This window comes from Lasiosphaeria miniovina, assembly GCF_030549165.1.
Source record: "Lasiosphaeria miniovina strain SMH2392-1A chromosome Unknown B0T26scaffold_5, whole genome shotgun sequence".
In the NCBI taxonomy this organism is placed as follows: Eukaryota; Fungi; Ascomycota; class Sordariomycetes; order Sordariales; family Lasiosphaeriaceae; genus Lasiosphaeria; species Lasiosphaeria miniovina.
Window position 1 is genome coordinate 530,481 of NW_026848224.1, and position 12,571 is coordinate 543,051.

The window sequence follows — 12,571 nt, forward strand, 5'->3', positions numbered from 1 at the left end:
TCAGCGCATCAATCAGGCCATGAGTCGCGGTCTAACGTCCAGGGCTACCAGGCGTGATTCTTTTTCTAACCTGACCACTGAGACGGAGTGTTTCATGATCTCACAGAAGCCGTTGAATGGTTGAAGTGGTTCAGTCGCTATACAGATGTTTCTTCGTGTAAGGCTCTAGTAATTCGACCCCAAAAATCTAAGTTGCTTTGTTGCTTAGGGGATAAATGTTCCCAAAAGAAAGCTGGAAATATGCAGTGTAACATGGCTCTATGCCAAGTCACGGCAAACCGGCTTTTACCCCATGTCTTGCTCCAATGCTAATGCTGTGACCTCCTCCGCTCCAGGTGCCGATGATACAACATTAACGGTCTCTCGCCTTTAGGTTTCATCACAGCGACACAGCCTCCTCCGCAGCCCCTTTCATGCAAACAAGCAGAACTACTCGTAGCGAACAAGATGACTACGCTGGGCAGCTGGACGTTTACGCCGTTCCCGGCCTTTCCCGCCACCCTGTTCGCAAACACAGCATTCTGGAACGCCAGCAGCGTGGTCCTCAACATGACATATCAGATTGCGTGTCTTGGCCGTTTGAGTCTTGGCTGTTTGAGTGGGAGTCGCGTGAAGTGTCAAACAAGTCGGCGCTGACCATGTACGTCCTCGAGGGCAACGCCATGGGCATGACGGCGGCCGAGGGCTTCAAGCGGCGCCAGCCCGTCGCGTTTGGCCAGCCCGACGCGTTTGGCCAGCCCGACAGCGTCATAGTCAGCATCGGTTACCCGCTCACCGACTCCGTCTACAGCTTCGCCCACCGCTGCATCGATTACCGCTGCATCGACTACAAGCCGCCGCTGCCCAGCCCTGAAAACCCCCAGGGCACGCCGCCGGGCGCCGACGCTCTTATCGAGTTCGTTGACGGCGCGCTGCGCCCTTTTGTGCGCAACACTATCTTTCCAAATGTGGCGTTCACCCGCCATGCTATTTTCGGCCACTCGTTTGGTGGCCTCTTCGTCGTGTATGCTCTCATCTCCCACCCTGTCATGTTTGACACGTACCTGGCCGCCAGTCCCGCTCTAGAGGTGCAGAACTCGTCGATACTGGACTGGGTGAGCGCGCATTTTGGGACGAGTGCTATTCCGGATATTAGCTCGGTGTGCTCTAACCCTCCACGCCAAGCCAGCCGTCTCTGTTCATCAGCTACGGGAGTATCGAGGAGTTTCCCGTGCGTCGCCTCACCGAGACGCAGGCCGCTTTCCAGACGAGAAAGGACTGTTTTCGGCCTCTGGCCATGACGGAGCACTGTCACCTGTACGACCGCGTCAAAGCGAGCGGGAGGACAAGGGATGTGGTGTTGAAAGAGTACGCGGGCCAAGACCACGCCGGCGTCGCTGCGAGTGCCGTCACAGACGGGATCGATTACTTTGTTGACTGGTAGAGTCTGGGGTTCAAGAATCATAACTAACTGGAATTATCCTCTAACTACGTCGCACCCCGTATCTAGCTAGCCAATGTATGGAAAGCAGCCAGACCAGTCTCCAGCTTGGAGCACCAAGTCTGGAAGTAAGCTACGTCGACAACGGTCTTCACCAAGAGGTAAACCCTTCCGACGACATACATTGGGAACCCCACCAGATAATATTCCCACACAAAACGCTAGACCATGACCAATGATGGTTTTCCCCGGTATAATTGCAAAACGCAATAGCCATTTTGGCGTGACGTTGTCTAACCGAGGCGTGACGACGCACAGCCACTTGGCTGTTATATAATATTCCCCGAAACCTGCGTCCACGGTACAAAAAGGATGGACCGCGACTAATACTGCCGAGACTTTCCAGAATTTCGCCTGCTCCGGGTCTGCGAGGGTAAGTTCTAGGCTAGTAAGTGAAGACAGCCGTATGCCGCTCCAGCTATGACTAGTCCCAACGCAATGTAATCGTAGCTCCAGTGTCCGGCCGAATTCTTGCATGCCCCATCATGGTATGGGAAATTTCCGATTCTCGGGGCTACGTATTTGGTGAGGGTTTGCCGGTAGTCGTCGTAGGTATTGTTGTGGGTGGACAAAATGTGTGCATTGGCTAGCTAATTCGTGGAGGAAATCTCCCTACTAAATGTGTGTGGGCGAAATCCCCAGGGCGGGGCTAATGCCCACGTGCCCAGTCATGTGCAGGGTAACCCCGCCACAGGTATTGTGGGCATCGTACAAGGAGGGCACTTCATTCCTGTTTCTGGCGGGAACTTTGAGGAGGCCTAGGTACTTTTCACAGCAATCCTGAGCCCTGAGCGGCCCTCAATCTTGATATGTCATTTGGTGCCAGCTCAACAAAGGGGCGCTGACATGCCTTGATACTATGACCAGCTAGCTACACGGACCCGATATTTACGAGACCTCGGACGGTAATAGCGACTGTCTGCGTCCCGACAATCGACAGGGCCAACGAAAGGATTTGCGCAAAACGTGACACAGGAAACCACGGCCGCCAAGGATATATCTTTGGCAATATCTCCTAGGAGAATTCTGGAACACCACGCCGGAACTATAAGCTTGTCTCGGAAACGGGCTCCACGGGAAACCTAGCGGCCCAGTAGGTGCGCGGTACGACCTGCGGCGCCAGGGCAATTCACTCATCAAGTCCAAGTCCAAGACTGCCCCATTCCCTACGCAGTTTACGCCCCCTTCCCTACGCAATTTACGCCCCCTTCCCTACGCAATTTACACCCCATTCACACATCGGCCAGAAACCACACGTGCCCAAAATGCAACTAAACATCGTCCAAAATAAGACTCAATCCGACTCGTCTTCGGCGGTATTCGGCGAGGCCACGGGCACCCAGAGCCAAATGGTCCGCAAGTGCCCTGGCGCAACCTGCATATCTTTGCTGCCCCAGTAATACTGCCACACCGGCGCGCTATCGTCTTCGCGCGACGGCACCGTCTTGATCTCGTAGATGCAGTTGATGTTGCCGTTGCAGATGAAGGGGTATGGGAGCCCGTTCTGGCGGCACGAGCAGTCACAAGTCAGCATCTGTCCTGGGAGCATACGGCAAGACAAGCTTGGAGTCGGGGGCTGCTTACAAGGGTGTAGTAATTCTCGTCTGGCGGCGATCTGACGGCGGCATCACCGGGCTGGCAGGCCCAGGCGTGCGAGTCCCTGCCGTAGTAGCTGTCCTTGTTGGTGGGCATGTTCTCGTCGCGGAAGCCGCAGCTGCCGATGCGCGATGACAGCGTGTGCGGTGCCTGGTCGAGCTGCGTGAAGACGGCGCAGCGGTTGAACGTGAGGGCTCCGTGCGCGTCGAGGCACCCGATCCTGTCGCTCGGCAACGCGTCCAACAGGTCGGTGCTGTTCAGCACCCAAATCTTTCCCCGCCCGGAAAACTCGTTTGGTGGCGTCGGGAATGCGGTTACGGTGGAAAGAAGCACGGCTGCTGCTGAGAGCAGCAGTAGTCTAGACATGACTGCCGTGGTGGTGAAAGAGCTCAATATTTGACTTTGAGGAACTTTGGGTGACAGAAGAGCTCAATGTTTGACTTTGAGGAACCTTGGGTGACAAAAGAGCTCAATGTTTGACTTTGAGGAACTTTGGGTGACAATGCATCCAGTTGGGAGCGGGCTTGGAGCCCATTTATTCGATTCAGGATCGATTGAATGGTCTCAGCCCACGATACTACCTGCCCGAATGTCAAGGGCGTTGGTTCTCGGCGAAAGTTTCGACCTGAGGTCATCGCCAACGCATGTGTTGGCCCGGAACCGAATATGGGGTATTTAAGCGCATCCAGCCAACTGGTCTGCCATTGATTAACCGTCCACCCTAGAGGTGCTGCAGCCCGGGGCTTTGACAGTTTTGCGGAGCGATATAGTAAGTTGGAGGGCTACGGCAGATGACTTAGATTGACCCTTCCACCGGGCACCATGGTGTTTGGTTTCCTTGGTGGAATTCTAATTGGAATTATGCAACACGTAGCATACGGTCCTGTGCTGTCTTGTCACTGGGCCTATCAAGGGCAGGTTGTGTTGCATCGGGGCCTAGCGACCGGTTTACCTTCCCCAACTGTGAACCAACCACTAGTGAACTTGAGAGGGTCCTTTCCGGCTGAAGTCGCGGCAAAACTGCTAGCTTCATTAAACCGGCCAAGCAAGATCAACGCCTGTTCCTGGAAGCGGGGTGCATCACCTGATTGTTTGATTGTTTTCCAGGTGGTCGAAGGAATTGTCTTGTTCCAGAAGGAAAAGCTTAGCTGAGGAAGCTGGGGTCACTCTGCATTGTGTGGACAGGCGCGAACTTGGCCGTTTGACTGCAACACGGACACAGAGAATTGCACCCCTCATCTAGAATAACAAGACACAAAGATGACATACTTTAAAACCTGGGCACAAAAGTGCACGTGTATCTGTAAGCTGGCACTGGTCGCAAACTTTCTACCTGGCTGCGGGAGGCTCGAAAGAGCCAACCCAATGAAATCGGCACCAGAGCCAGCTAGCACCAACATCCGTTCAACCTGTAGCCGATATTAATACAAATTCTTCAAAAGCTACTAAGTCTATGAAAATGTTTGAAGGGCCAGGTTCCGCTGTCTCAGAACCAGATACAAATATGCCAAGCAAACGCTAATCGGTTCTAATTAACGTTATCCGTACTTGGTGAAAATTCGCCTCTTAACCAGTCAAAGTAAGCCATCCCGATCCAACATTGCCCTGCATACATCGAACGCCTTTTCAAACTTTTGAGAAAGGTCATGTATAGAGTCTATATGGAGAACAAGGCATGATTACACTGTGTTCTGTTGTGTCTATAAGTTTGTGTCTGTACTTGTGTTGAAGTGTAAATGGTAAACCAGACTGTGAGGCATCATTGGACACGGCCAAAATAAGAAACTCAGGAGATGAGATAAAACTTCGGAACTATTTAACTCTACACTCCAAGGCAGAACATCTACAACTAGTCTACACTTCAAGGCAGAACATCCACAACTAGTCACAAGAACGAACATAATGGAGACCAAGGGTAAAATGCCCGACGGGATGGAAGGCCCGGAACGAGCCGAAATCAAAGCTCACAACCGTCTTATTGATGACGGCGGTCGGCCCTCGCATCCTATCAAGTTGCCTCTATCGGCCGTGCGCAACTCTCGCGAATACCGCGACATCCTATCGTACTGGCAGAACACTCCCGGAAAATGTCAGGTTTTCACCAAGCAGCTGCGCTGGTGGCAGAGATTCCGCGAGTTCCAACAAAAGCAGCGACGCCCCAATCAAGACTTTGATCTTTACGCAGAAAGGGTTATATCCTGTCTCGCGAAAGACGGCGTCGAGCCCCCGCAACCGTGGCCGCCCATCTCCTACCAGCTACGCCGCGACATTAGCCAACAGACTGACGTGGTAACGTGGCTCGAGTGCCTATCCTTCGCCCACGACGAAATCAGCCTGCACAAGGAGCGTCTAGAGTCCGGGCGGCAGGGCTTCGACGAGGCCTGGGACAGGCTGCTGTCGACAGGGCTGCTGAAGCCGAGCGAGACGGTCAAGGACAACGCCAGGGCGACACGGGAGCGCTACATATCGCGGAACCTGCAATGCGAGGCCAAGCGGGTACGGCTCGTCGGCTTCTTGTACTCCAAACCCGACGACTTCCACGTCGCCCACCAGCCGCAAGGCACAGGCTGGGCCGAGGCGATGCAAACGTGGAACAAACTAACGGCCGCGGCCGAGCAAGACCTGAAACGCATGACCCGGCGCGAAGAGTGCCTGACCCGCTTCTTCGACGCCGCCCGCGACCACCTCGCGCTGCGGGATTCTGTCGACAACGAAGAGAAACTCGTGCGCTGGGTGCGCGAGCAAGTGGTCGCCTTGATCGACGCGGCGTGCGTGTCGGCGAAGACCTTCGACCGGTTCATGCGGCTGCCCGCCGAGCTGCGGATCATGGTCTGGCAGCAGTGCGTGCCGGCGCCGCGGTCGGCGCACTTCTTCGACGTGGTCAGCGCCACGACGCTCCGCCGCTTGGTTGCCGACCGCGTGTTCCCGGACGGGATCCGCGTGCGCGCCACGGCCGCGCACGCCTCCGCCTACCGCGTCGTGTACAACCTACTCGCGTCTTGCTGGGATGCGCGCCATGTTGTGACTGAGTACTACAACGGCATACACCAGGGCGGCTAGACGGCGGCCGAGGCCGAGGCCGCGACGTTCCGCACGTTCCGGTCGTTCGACTGGATCCCCGACCCCGACCTCATCGTGCTGTGTCTGCCGCTGAAGAAGGAGCAGGCCGCGTGGATACCGGCGGCGAACGCCGTGAGCCTTGACCGCGGCCCGGCGCGCCACGTCGGCATCTTCGTGCCCGACAGCCTGTTATATAGGCGGCAGTCCGCTCTTCTCGGAGCCGCGCAGCAGGGGGGCGAGGCGTATCCCAGCTTGGAGGACACGCGGCGGCACATGCGGCACGCTTCCATGATTCTCGAGTGCCTGCGCGAGGATGCTGGCGGCGGTAGTAGCGAGACAGGCGGCGGTGGTGGCGAGACAAGCGGCGGGGATGCTGGCGGCGGTGGTGGCGAGACAAGCGGCGGCGGCGGCGGCGGCGGCATCAAGAGCGTGGACGTAATCCTCGAGGGGATCACGGGCGGGATCGAGGATAATACGGACCTTACCCGTGTTCCGAGCGGGTCGGCCCTGCGAATGCTTCAGACTTCGTGCAGACTGGCGTGGAGGCACGAGTCGGACGGCGAGAACGAAACCGCGACGCGGCAACGCTTCTTCTGGGGTGGCATAGCAGTGTATCTGGACCCGCACAGCAACCAGCGGCAAGTTTGGTGGCTTGGCAAGTCTGGACTGGAGGCGCTCGCGCAGCCGGCCACCGAAGACGCTCCACACACGCTGCCCAGCCTCTACCCCATCATCCAGGTTGGCTGGTGGCTCCACCATGAGTGTCTACGGCGCCACTGGCCTGAACTCAAACGTTGCGGTCTGCTGGGGGTTGTGGATTTCGCGGCGGTTTGAGAGTCTGAGAAAGGTTTTGGTTAAACAGGTAGGTGGTTAGGTACCTCAAGTGCAGGGGAGGTCGCCAAGTGCAGTGTGACTCGCAAGTGCAGGTTAGCAAGGTGCCCTTCAACCTGCCTTTATTGCCAGGCCAGGTAAGTTGAATTAGTCTGTCTTTCAAGTAGCAAATAATTAGTAGCGTGGATCGTCTTTCAAGCGGACGATGTTGCACGATTAAGGTTACTCTTCCCGGTTTGTAAGACTCAAGTTTTCCAATCCAAATAAATTACGTACTAGTTATTCTAATGTTGCCAGATGGCGGCTATGTGATTAAAAACTTGAGATGGACGGCATGAATGAAGTGGAATGAAGTGGGATCAAAACATGTCGTGGTTGTCCCGGAGACGCCGATCATTTGTAAACAATGGACGCCCCAGCGGACCGGTCATTGGACTGGCCCTACAATCAAGGTTTCTCTCCGCGGAACGCCAACGGAATCCCGACGGCCGCCTTCCCGGATATTCTTATCAACCCGGCAGTGTAATATCTGGTTCTGTGTATTACTGTTGTTTTGATCACTAGGGTACCCACCAAATCGTCCCGCGTCAGATAATGCGGCAACGAGCGTTCCTCTTCTGGGGGTCTAGACCTCAACCTTTCTGTTAGGCTGGATATGGGCTATACCGTGTAGATTGAGTGGATATGGGTTATACCGTGTAGATTGAGATGCGGAATACTTATGGTCTTGGGGCGCTGATATCTCCTGTCTCCACTAATCCCGTGGCTTATCCCGTTTCTCCTGCCGGGGAATTCTCCTGCCGAGTCTGCAGCTTTAGGAGGTGACTGGGCTAGACTGCTTGATCTGTCAATCGCGCATTGCTATAAATATTTTGCTGAGAGCTACTATCTGCGGTGCTGTAGGTCTGCATCGCCTCTCTTGGTGGGGATTTCCATCGGAACTCAAAGTTTGTCTCGAGGCCCGTCTTGTGCAGGTATCTTGACTGCCAGGTAGTCCGTTGTCCGGGGCGAATTGTAGGGAAAGCGTCGGCAGTTGGGATCGGTTTTTTTGAACTCCTGGATCGAGGCACTCCCGAGATCAAAGTCCGGCGGTCGAGCTTCCTGTCCACCCTCGACAGAATGGCAAACCGGTGAACAGAGGTGGCGAGCTCCGTGGATATCCTACGTCACAGCGCTGGCCGGATATTGTGTGCGCCGGACACGGGAAGTCGGTCGAGATAGGATCAAGGGGTGGAGCGGTCTGGCAGGCAATAGGCCCCGGCTGAGGACGAAAACGCTCTCTGCCCCTGACAAGAGTCTGGACTCGGCCCCTATAAGTGGCCGAATAAGGCTCATCCCGCCCTTGCGATAATTTCCGAGCCGCTGCTCAAGGTATTTTCCGACTTGTCAGAATCTCCTTTTCGACAATATCCGGGTCACATTTCTTCCGCCGTCGACTCGCTAGCCTACACCACGGCCGAGGCTGTGGCCAATCGACGACAGCTGATGCCGTGATGTTGTTTAGTCACAACGATTTATCCGCTGCGCCATATACCCGCGACCTCAGTCCCGGTGCCCGGTTCTGCAAGAAACATCCCACGAGGGCTTCTATTTCTGTCCTCCAGTCGTTGGGAACAGGCTCGATATTGGCTGGTCGGTCGAAGAGGCCTGATCTGGCTTGTATGCACCGGGTTGCTCGGTGATATCTCCTTCACCGCGGGGTCTAGACTGGCCCCCCCGCGATTTAGTCAGACCCGGGCCGCCAGATCATTCCCTGTTGGCGTTGGGTGAGGCCATTGGGTCATGTTCTCGGACACTGAACCCGCCACCCACGTGTGAAGCCCGCTGTGGGCATCTCATCCATGCGTTTAGCCATCGCGGACGCGCGCTAGCAGTGATATGTCGGGTCTTAAGGCCGGCAAGTGTTGCACAAAGCAACGGCTCGACGTCAAAACAAGCCTGCCAATGCCCCCTTGGCTGCCCGGGATGCCGGACCACCACGGGCCGGAGAGATACATTATTTGAATCTAGAGAGAGATATGCAGGATTCATTATTTGCAGCTAGATATCGGTATGATATTGTGCCTTATCGTACAAGACCCCTGCAAGGCCGCGACCAGGCAGTTGGCTATCAGATCCAGTAACCAAAATGCCCAGAGTGGCGGACCGGGCTAGTATAAAGACTGCCAAATATCCTATCAGATTCTGATCCGTTTATAGCAGCTGCATTCACACTTCCTCAACCCAAAGCCACAGCCCGACATGACTAAGCTCGCCATCATCGTGCTGGCCACGGCCGCCGCCCTGGTCAAGAGCACAGCTGCCTACGGCTTCAAGTCGCCGTGTCCAGTAGACAAGGACATTTGCGGATGGGCCCTGCAGTCCAACTACGGTGAGCCACTGACTCCCTCCCCCATTCTAACACCCAAAACCGCCATACTAACCGAGCTGCCAGGCTACGACAACGAGATCCTCGCAGATGCAACCGGAGCGGCCAACCAGAACGTCGGCTCCGGGACCGTCATCTACGACAGCATCTACAACTGCTACCCCGACGGCGAGATTGTGTGGAGCGTGTGGTGCGGCGGCGGCGGCAGCTGCGACAAGGCGGCCAGCCCCAACAGCCAGGCCCTGTGCAAGGGCGAGCCCGTCGACACGGGCCGGGCCCCGCCTGTCTTCCCGCCCGACGACCCGATTCCCGACGACCCGTTGCCGGTGTCGTCGGCCCGCCCGGTCTCGACACCGGCGAGCAGGAGATGGGTTGCCTAGGGGGCGGCTTTCGTGGATTTTGACGAGAATGAGGATGGTGTATGATAGTTAATTACGGTCTCTAATTAATGCTGCTTGCCATTGACAATCCACACTAGAGCCTCTTTTTTTGTGAACCTTTTCCAGCCCATGTTTTGTTTCCCCTTTTAGGAGAGACGAGGCATAATCTTGCGCCAAGCGGAGGCTGTGTGCCTGCCCTTTAATAGTTCTAGACTAGCGCTAGAGCTTAGGTAGCGACAAGCCATACAAGTCTAAAGAATAAGAGAGCTACGACTCCGCTATTCGAATCATCCTCATTGCGCACTCTTTTGGATTGCAATTTAGAACCATTTTCTGTAGACTCCGGATCAATCGCCTGTTTTTTGACATTCCCATCGTGGCCCAGAGACGCAGACAGGGAGAGTGGATGCGTTTCATCAACGTTACTGCCTTGGAGCTGCGGGAATTTGTAGGAAACACGATTCCGAAATACGCCATCCTCTCCCATCGATGGCTGGAAGAGGAGGTCACGTTCGACGAAATGAGTAACCAGACGGCCGCGGTTCGAGCAAAGAAGGGCTTTTTGAAGAAGATCATAACGAGCGAAGAAAGGCTTTTTGAAGATCATAAACACGGCGAGCCAAGCCAAGAGAGATGGGCTGGACTGGGCCTGGGCCGATACTTGCTGTATCGATAAAAGGAGTAGTGCCGAGCTCAGCAGCTATCAACTCCATGTTCAACTGGTACGAACGATCTAAAATCTGCTACGCCTATCTCGCCGATGTCGATGGCGAGTATCGAAAATTATCCCCATATTGGCCTCCAGACTTTGGTCGCAGCTCGTGGTTTACCAGGGGCTGGACACTACAGGAGTTGATTGCGCCGCAACTACTCCAATTCTATAACAGCAGATGGGCCAAGCTTGGACCTCCCATCAATAAGGGGCTCAAGGAATACTCGAACGAGAGACATGGGCGGACCATTTGGCTTAGAGTGCGGGAATTCCTGCATCTGTTGTAGGTGGATACAGCCATTTTACCACATTCGGCGTGGCCCAACGCATGTCCTGGGGTGCGATGCGGCAGTGCACCCGATCCGAGGATACGGCTTACTGCCTCATGGGTCTCTTTGATATTAACATGCCTCTACTATGCCGCGAAGAGCCGCGCGCCTTTGCTCAACTGCAGGAGGAAACCCTGAGGCTAACCGACGACCAGTCCTTGCTCGCTTGGGGAGAGAGACGCTAACTTGAGACCAATCCCCGCCGTGGCCACCTTCCCATCCGACTTTCTAAATTCGGGCGACGTGGTGAGGGGAGAAGACGAGAATGGCGAGTTGTCAGCAGGGTGGGCGGCGATATATTCGACACCCCTGTACGAATATTGGCGAATATGATACGCTGAAATCGACAGAAGTTCTAGTGGGGTAAACGCTAAAAATTAGTGAGATGAATACTGCAACTTAGCGGGCTGGCGCTAAGCTATAGCGGGTATTTCCCTTTACGTTTTGCTGCCAGCTTCGCTCCCTATGGTGCCCGCAACAGGAGTCCTCATCTCGCCAAGTTTTAGTGCATCATATTCGCCGAATATTTGTACAGGGGTATCGAATATATCGCCGCCCACCCTGACTGTTGTCAGGATTGACAAAGCGCGGCTTACGCATTGAGCTGCCAATCAATCGCGTCATTTTCCCCGAGACGCATCATCTCTTCTCGAGTCGTGGAAGTTGCGAAACATACGTGGCTGAGCTGAACTGTCAGACTTTCGGAAGACCAGTGTGCATCCTGCTATTGGGGGAGCACACCGTCAGCCAGAGTGGGCGCAGCAATTCATCGCCCTCACTATATCTTCGACTGATGATGCGCCCGTGCGCTTTGAATGAATTCCCTAGAGCCTTGCGGTTGAGGCCGTTGGTATTCGTCGATACCTAGGTGCTATATAATTATACGGTAGAAGGTTGGCCCGGGCTTGACCTCGTCATATACATCTCACCACAGTCTTCACTTTAACGAACCCTCCGTTCCCGTACCCCCTTTCGGATCTACATACCCCGTCCCTCTCCAAGTTGCGATTGCACTCCCACGATTCTTGGCCCATAATTACGAGGTCGTCCAGAGCTGCCACCGTTGGCCCAACTACTGCATCTCAAAACATTATTTTGATATCTGCCACCTCGGAGGATGGGATCTTACTCTCGATCGATCCACAAACTTTGGGGCTGGAAAAGGAAGCTGGCTAGGTGTTATAAGTTCTGGTCTAGGCGATGATATGTGGGACGGCCCAAGCAACTGGTTGGTATCGGTTGAGGCTGTCGAAGAGATGCGGAACCCTCTTCAAGTTAGTTACCAACTTAGCTGAGCTGGAAATTGGGGTCAACTTGGCTATCAATTACAACGAGCCTGGGATGTAACACCCCGTGACATGACACTATTTTCCTTCGACACACCAACAATTGATTCTCCGGCCCCGGGCAAGACGTATTGTCACAAACATCGTCGTAAGTGTATGTGGGTTTTGCATCCCGAATTAGCTGATACCCAACCAAGTTCATTACTACCCGAATCAGAAACGAAACTTTGCTGTGATCGCAGGGATCAGGCCGGAACCCGGCCATGCGCTCGAGCCTAGGCAGAAGTGGATCTGGGATCCACCAGTCCAGGCCGTCATTTCCACATATATATTCCGCCGTGGCCCAGATAGCTAGACTTCCTGCAAGCAATCCAGTCATTCCCTTCCTGACCACAAAACTACGTGGTCTTGCGGCAGCTGACAGATCGCCGTGCCCCAAACGGATAGTGTGGAAGGGGTCAACTGCACAATTATAACCAACGATTCTGAGTCTTTTTTCCATCAGCTCCTTCTACACCCAGCCCAAATT

At 54.8% G+C, this 12,571-nt stretch overlaps 5 protein-coding genes across 5 annotated transcripts; 4 read left to right on the plus strand and 1 right to left on the minus strand.

Annotated features, from left to right (window-relative positions):
• Positions 1–447: 447 nt before the first annotated feature.
• On the plus strand, positions 448–1,423 carry B0T26DRAFT_741608 (Alpha/Beta hydrolase protein; the record flags this gene model as incomplete). Its single annotated transcript, XM_060443993.1, has 3 exons — positions 448–540; positions 585–1,139; positions 1,169–1,423. The coding sequence occupies 3 exons, from the start codon at positions 448–450 to the stop codon at positions 1,421–1,423; spliced, it is 903 nt and encodes a 300-aa protein (XP_060293820.1).
• A 1,365-nt stretch (positions 1,424–2,788) lies between these two features.
• B0T26DRAFT_714492 (uncharacterized protein) lies at positions 2,789–3,495 on the minus strand. Its single transcript, XM_060442194.1, has one exon. The coding sequence runs from the start codon at positions 3,440–3,442 to the stop codon at positions 3,008–3,010; it is 435 nt and encodes a 144-aa protein (XP_060293821.1). The 5' UTR covers positions 3,443–3,495; the 3' UTR covers positions 2,789–3,007.
• Positions 3,496–3,554: 59 nt separating this feature from the next.
• Positions 3,555–4,308, plus strand: B0T26DRAFT_714493 (uncharacterized protein). The gene has a single exon (XM_060442195.1). The coding sequence runs from the start codon at positions 3,899–3,901 to the stop codon at positions 4,226–4,228; it is 330 nt and encodes a 109-aa protein (XP_060293822.1). The 5' UTR covers positions 3,555–3,898; the 3' UTR covers positions 4,229–4,308.
• Positions 4,309–4,978: 670 nt separating this feature from the next.
• Positions 4,979–6,970, plus strand: B0T26DRAFT_676951 (uncharacterized protein; the record flags this gene model as incomplete). Its single annotated transcript, XM_060440039.1, has 2 exons — positions 4,979–6,097; positions 6,137–6,970. 2 exons carry the CDS (start codon positions 4,979–4,981, stop codon positions 6,968–6,970), a joined length of 1,953 nt encoding a protein of 650 aa, XP_060293823.1.
• Positions 6,971–9,208: 2,238 nt separating this feature from the next.
• Positions 9,209–9,715, plus strand: B0T26DRAFT_676952 (uncharacterized protein; the record flags this gene model as incomplete). Its single annotated transcript, XM_060440040.1, has 2 exons — positions 9,209–9,338; positions 9,402–9,715. 2 exons carry the CDS (start codon positions 9,209–9,211, stop codon positions 9,713–9,715), a joined length of 444 nt encoding a protein of 147 aa, XP_060293824.1.
• Positions 9,716–12,571: the final 2,856 nt, after the last annotated feature.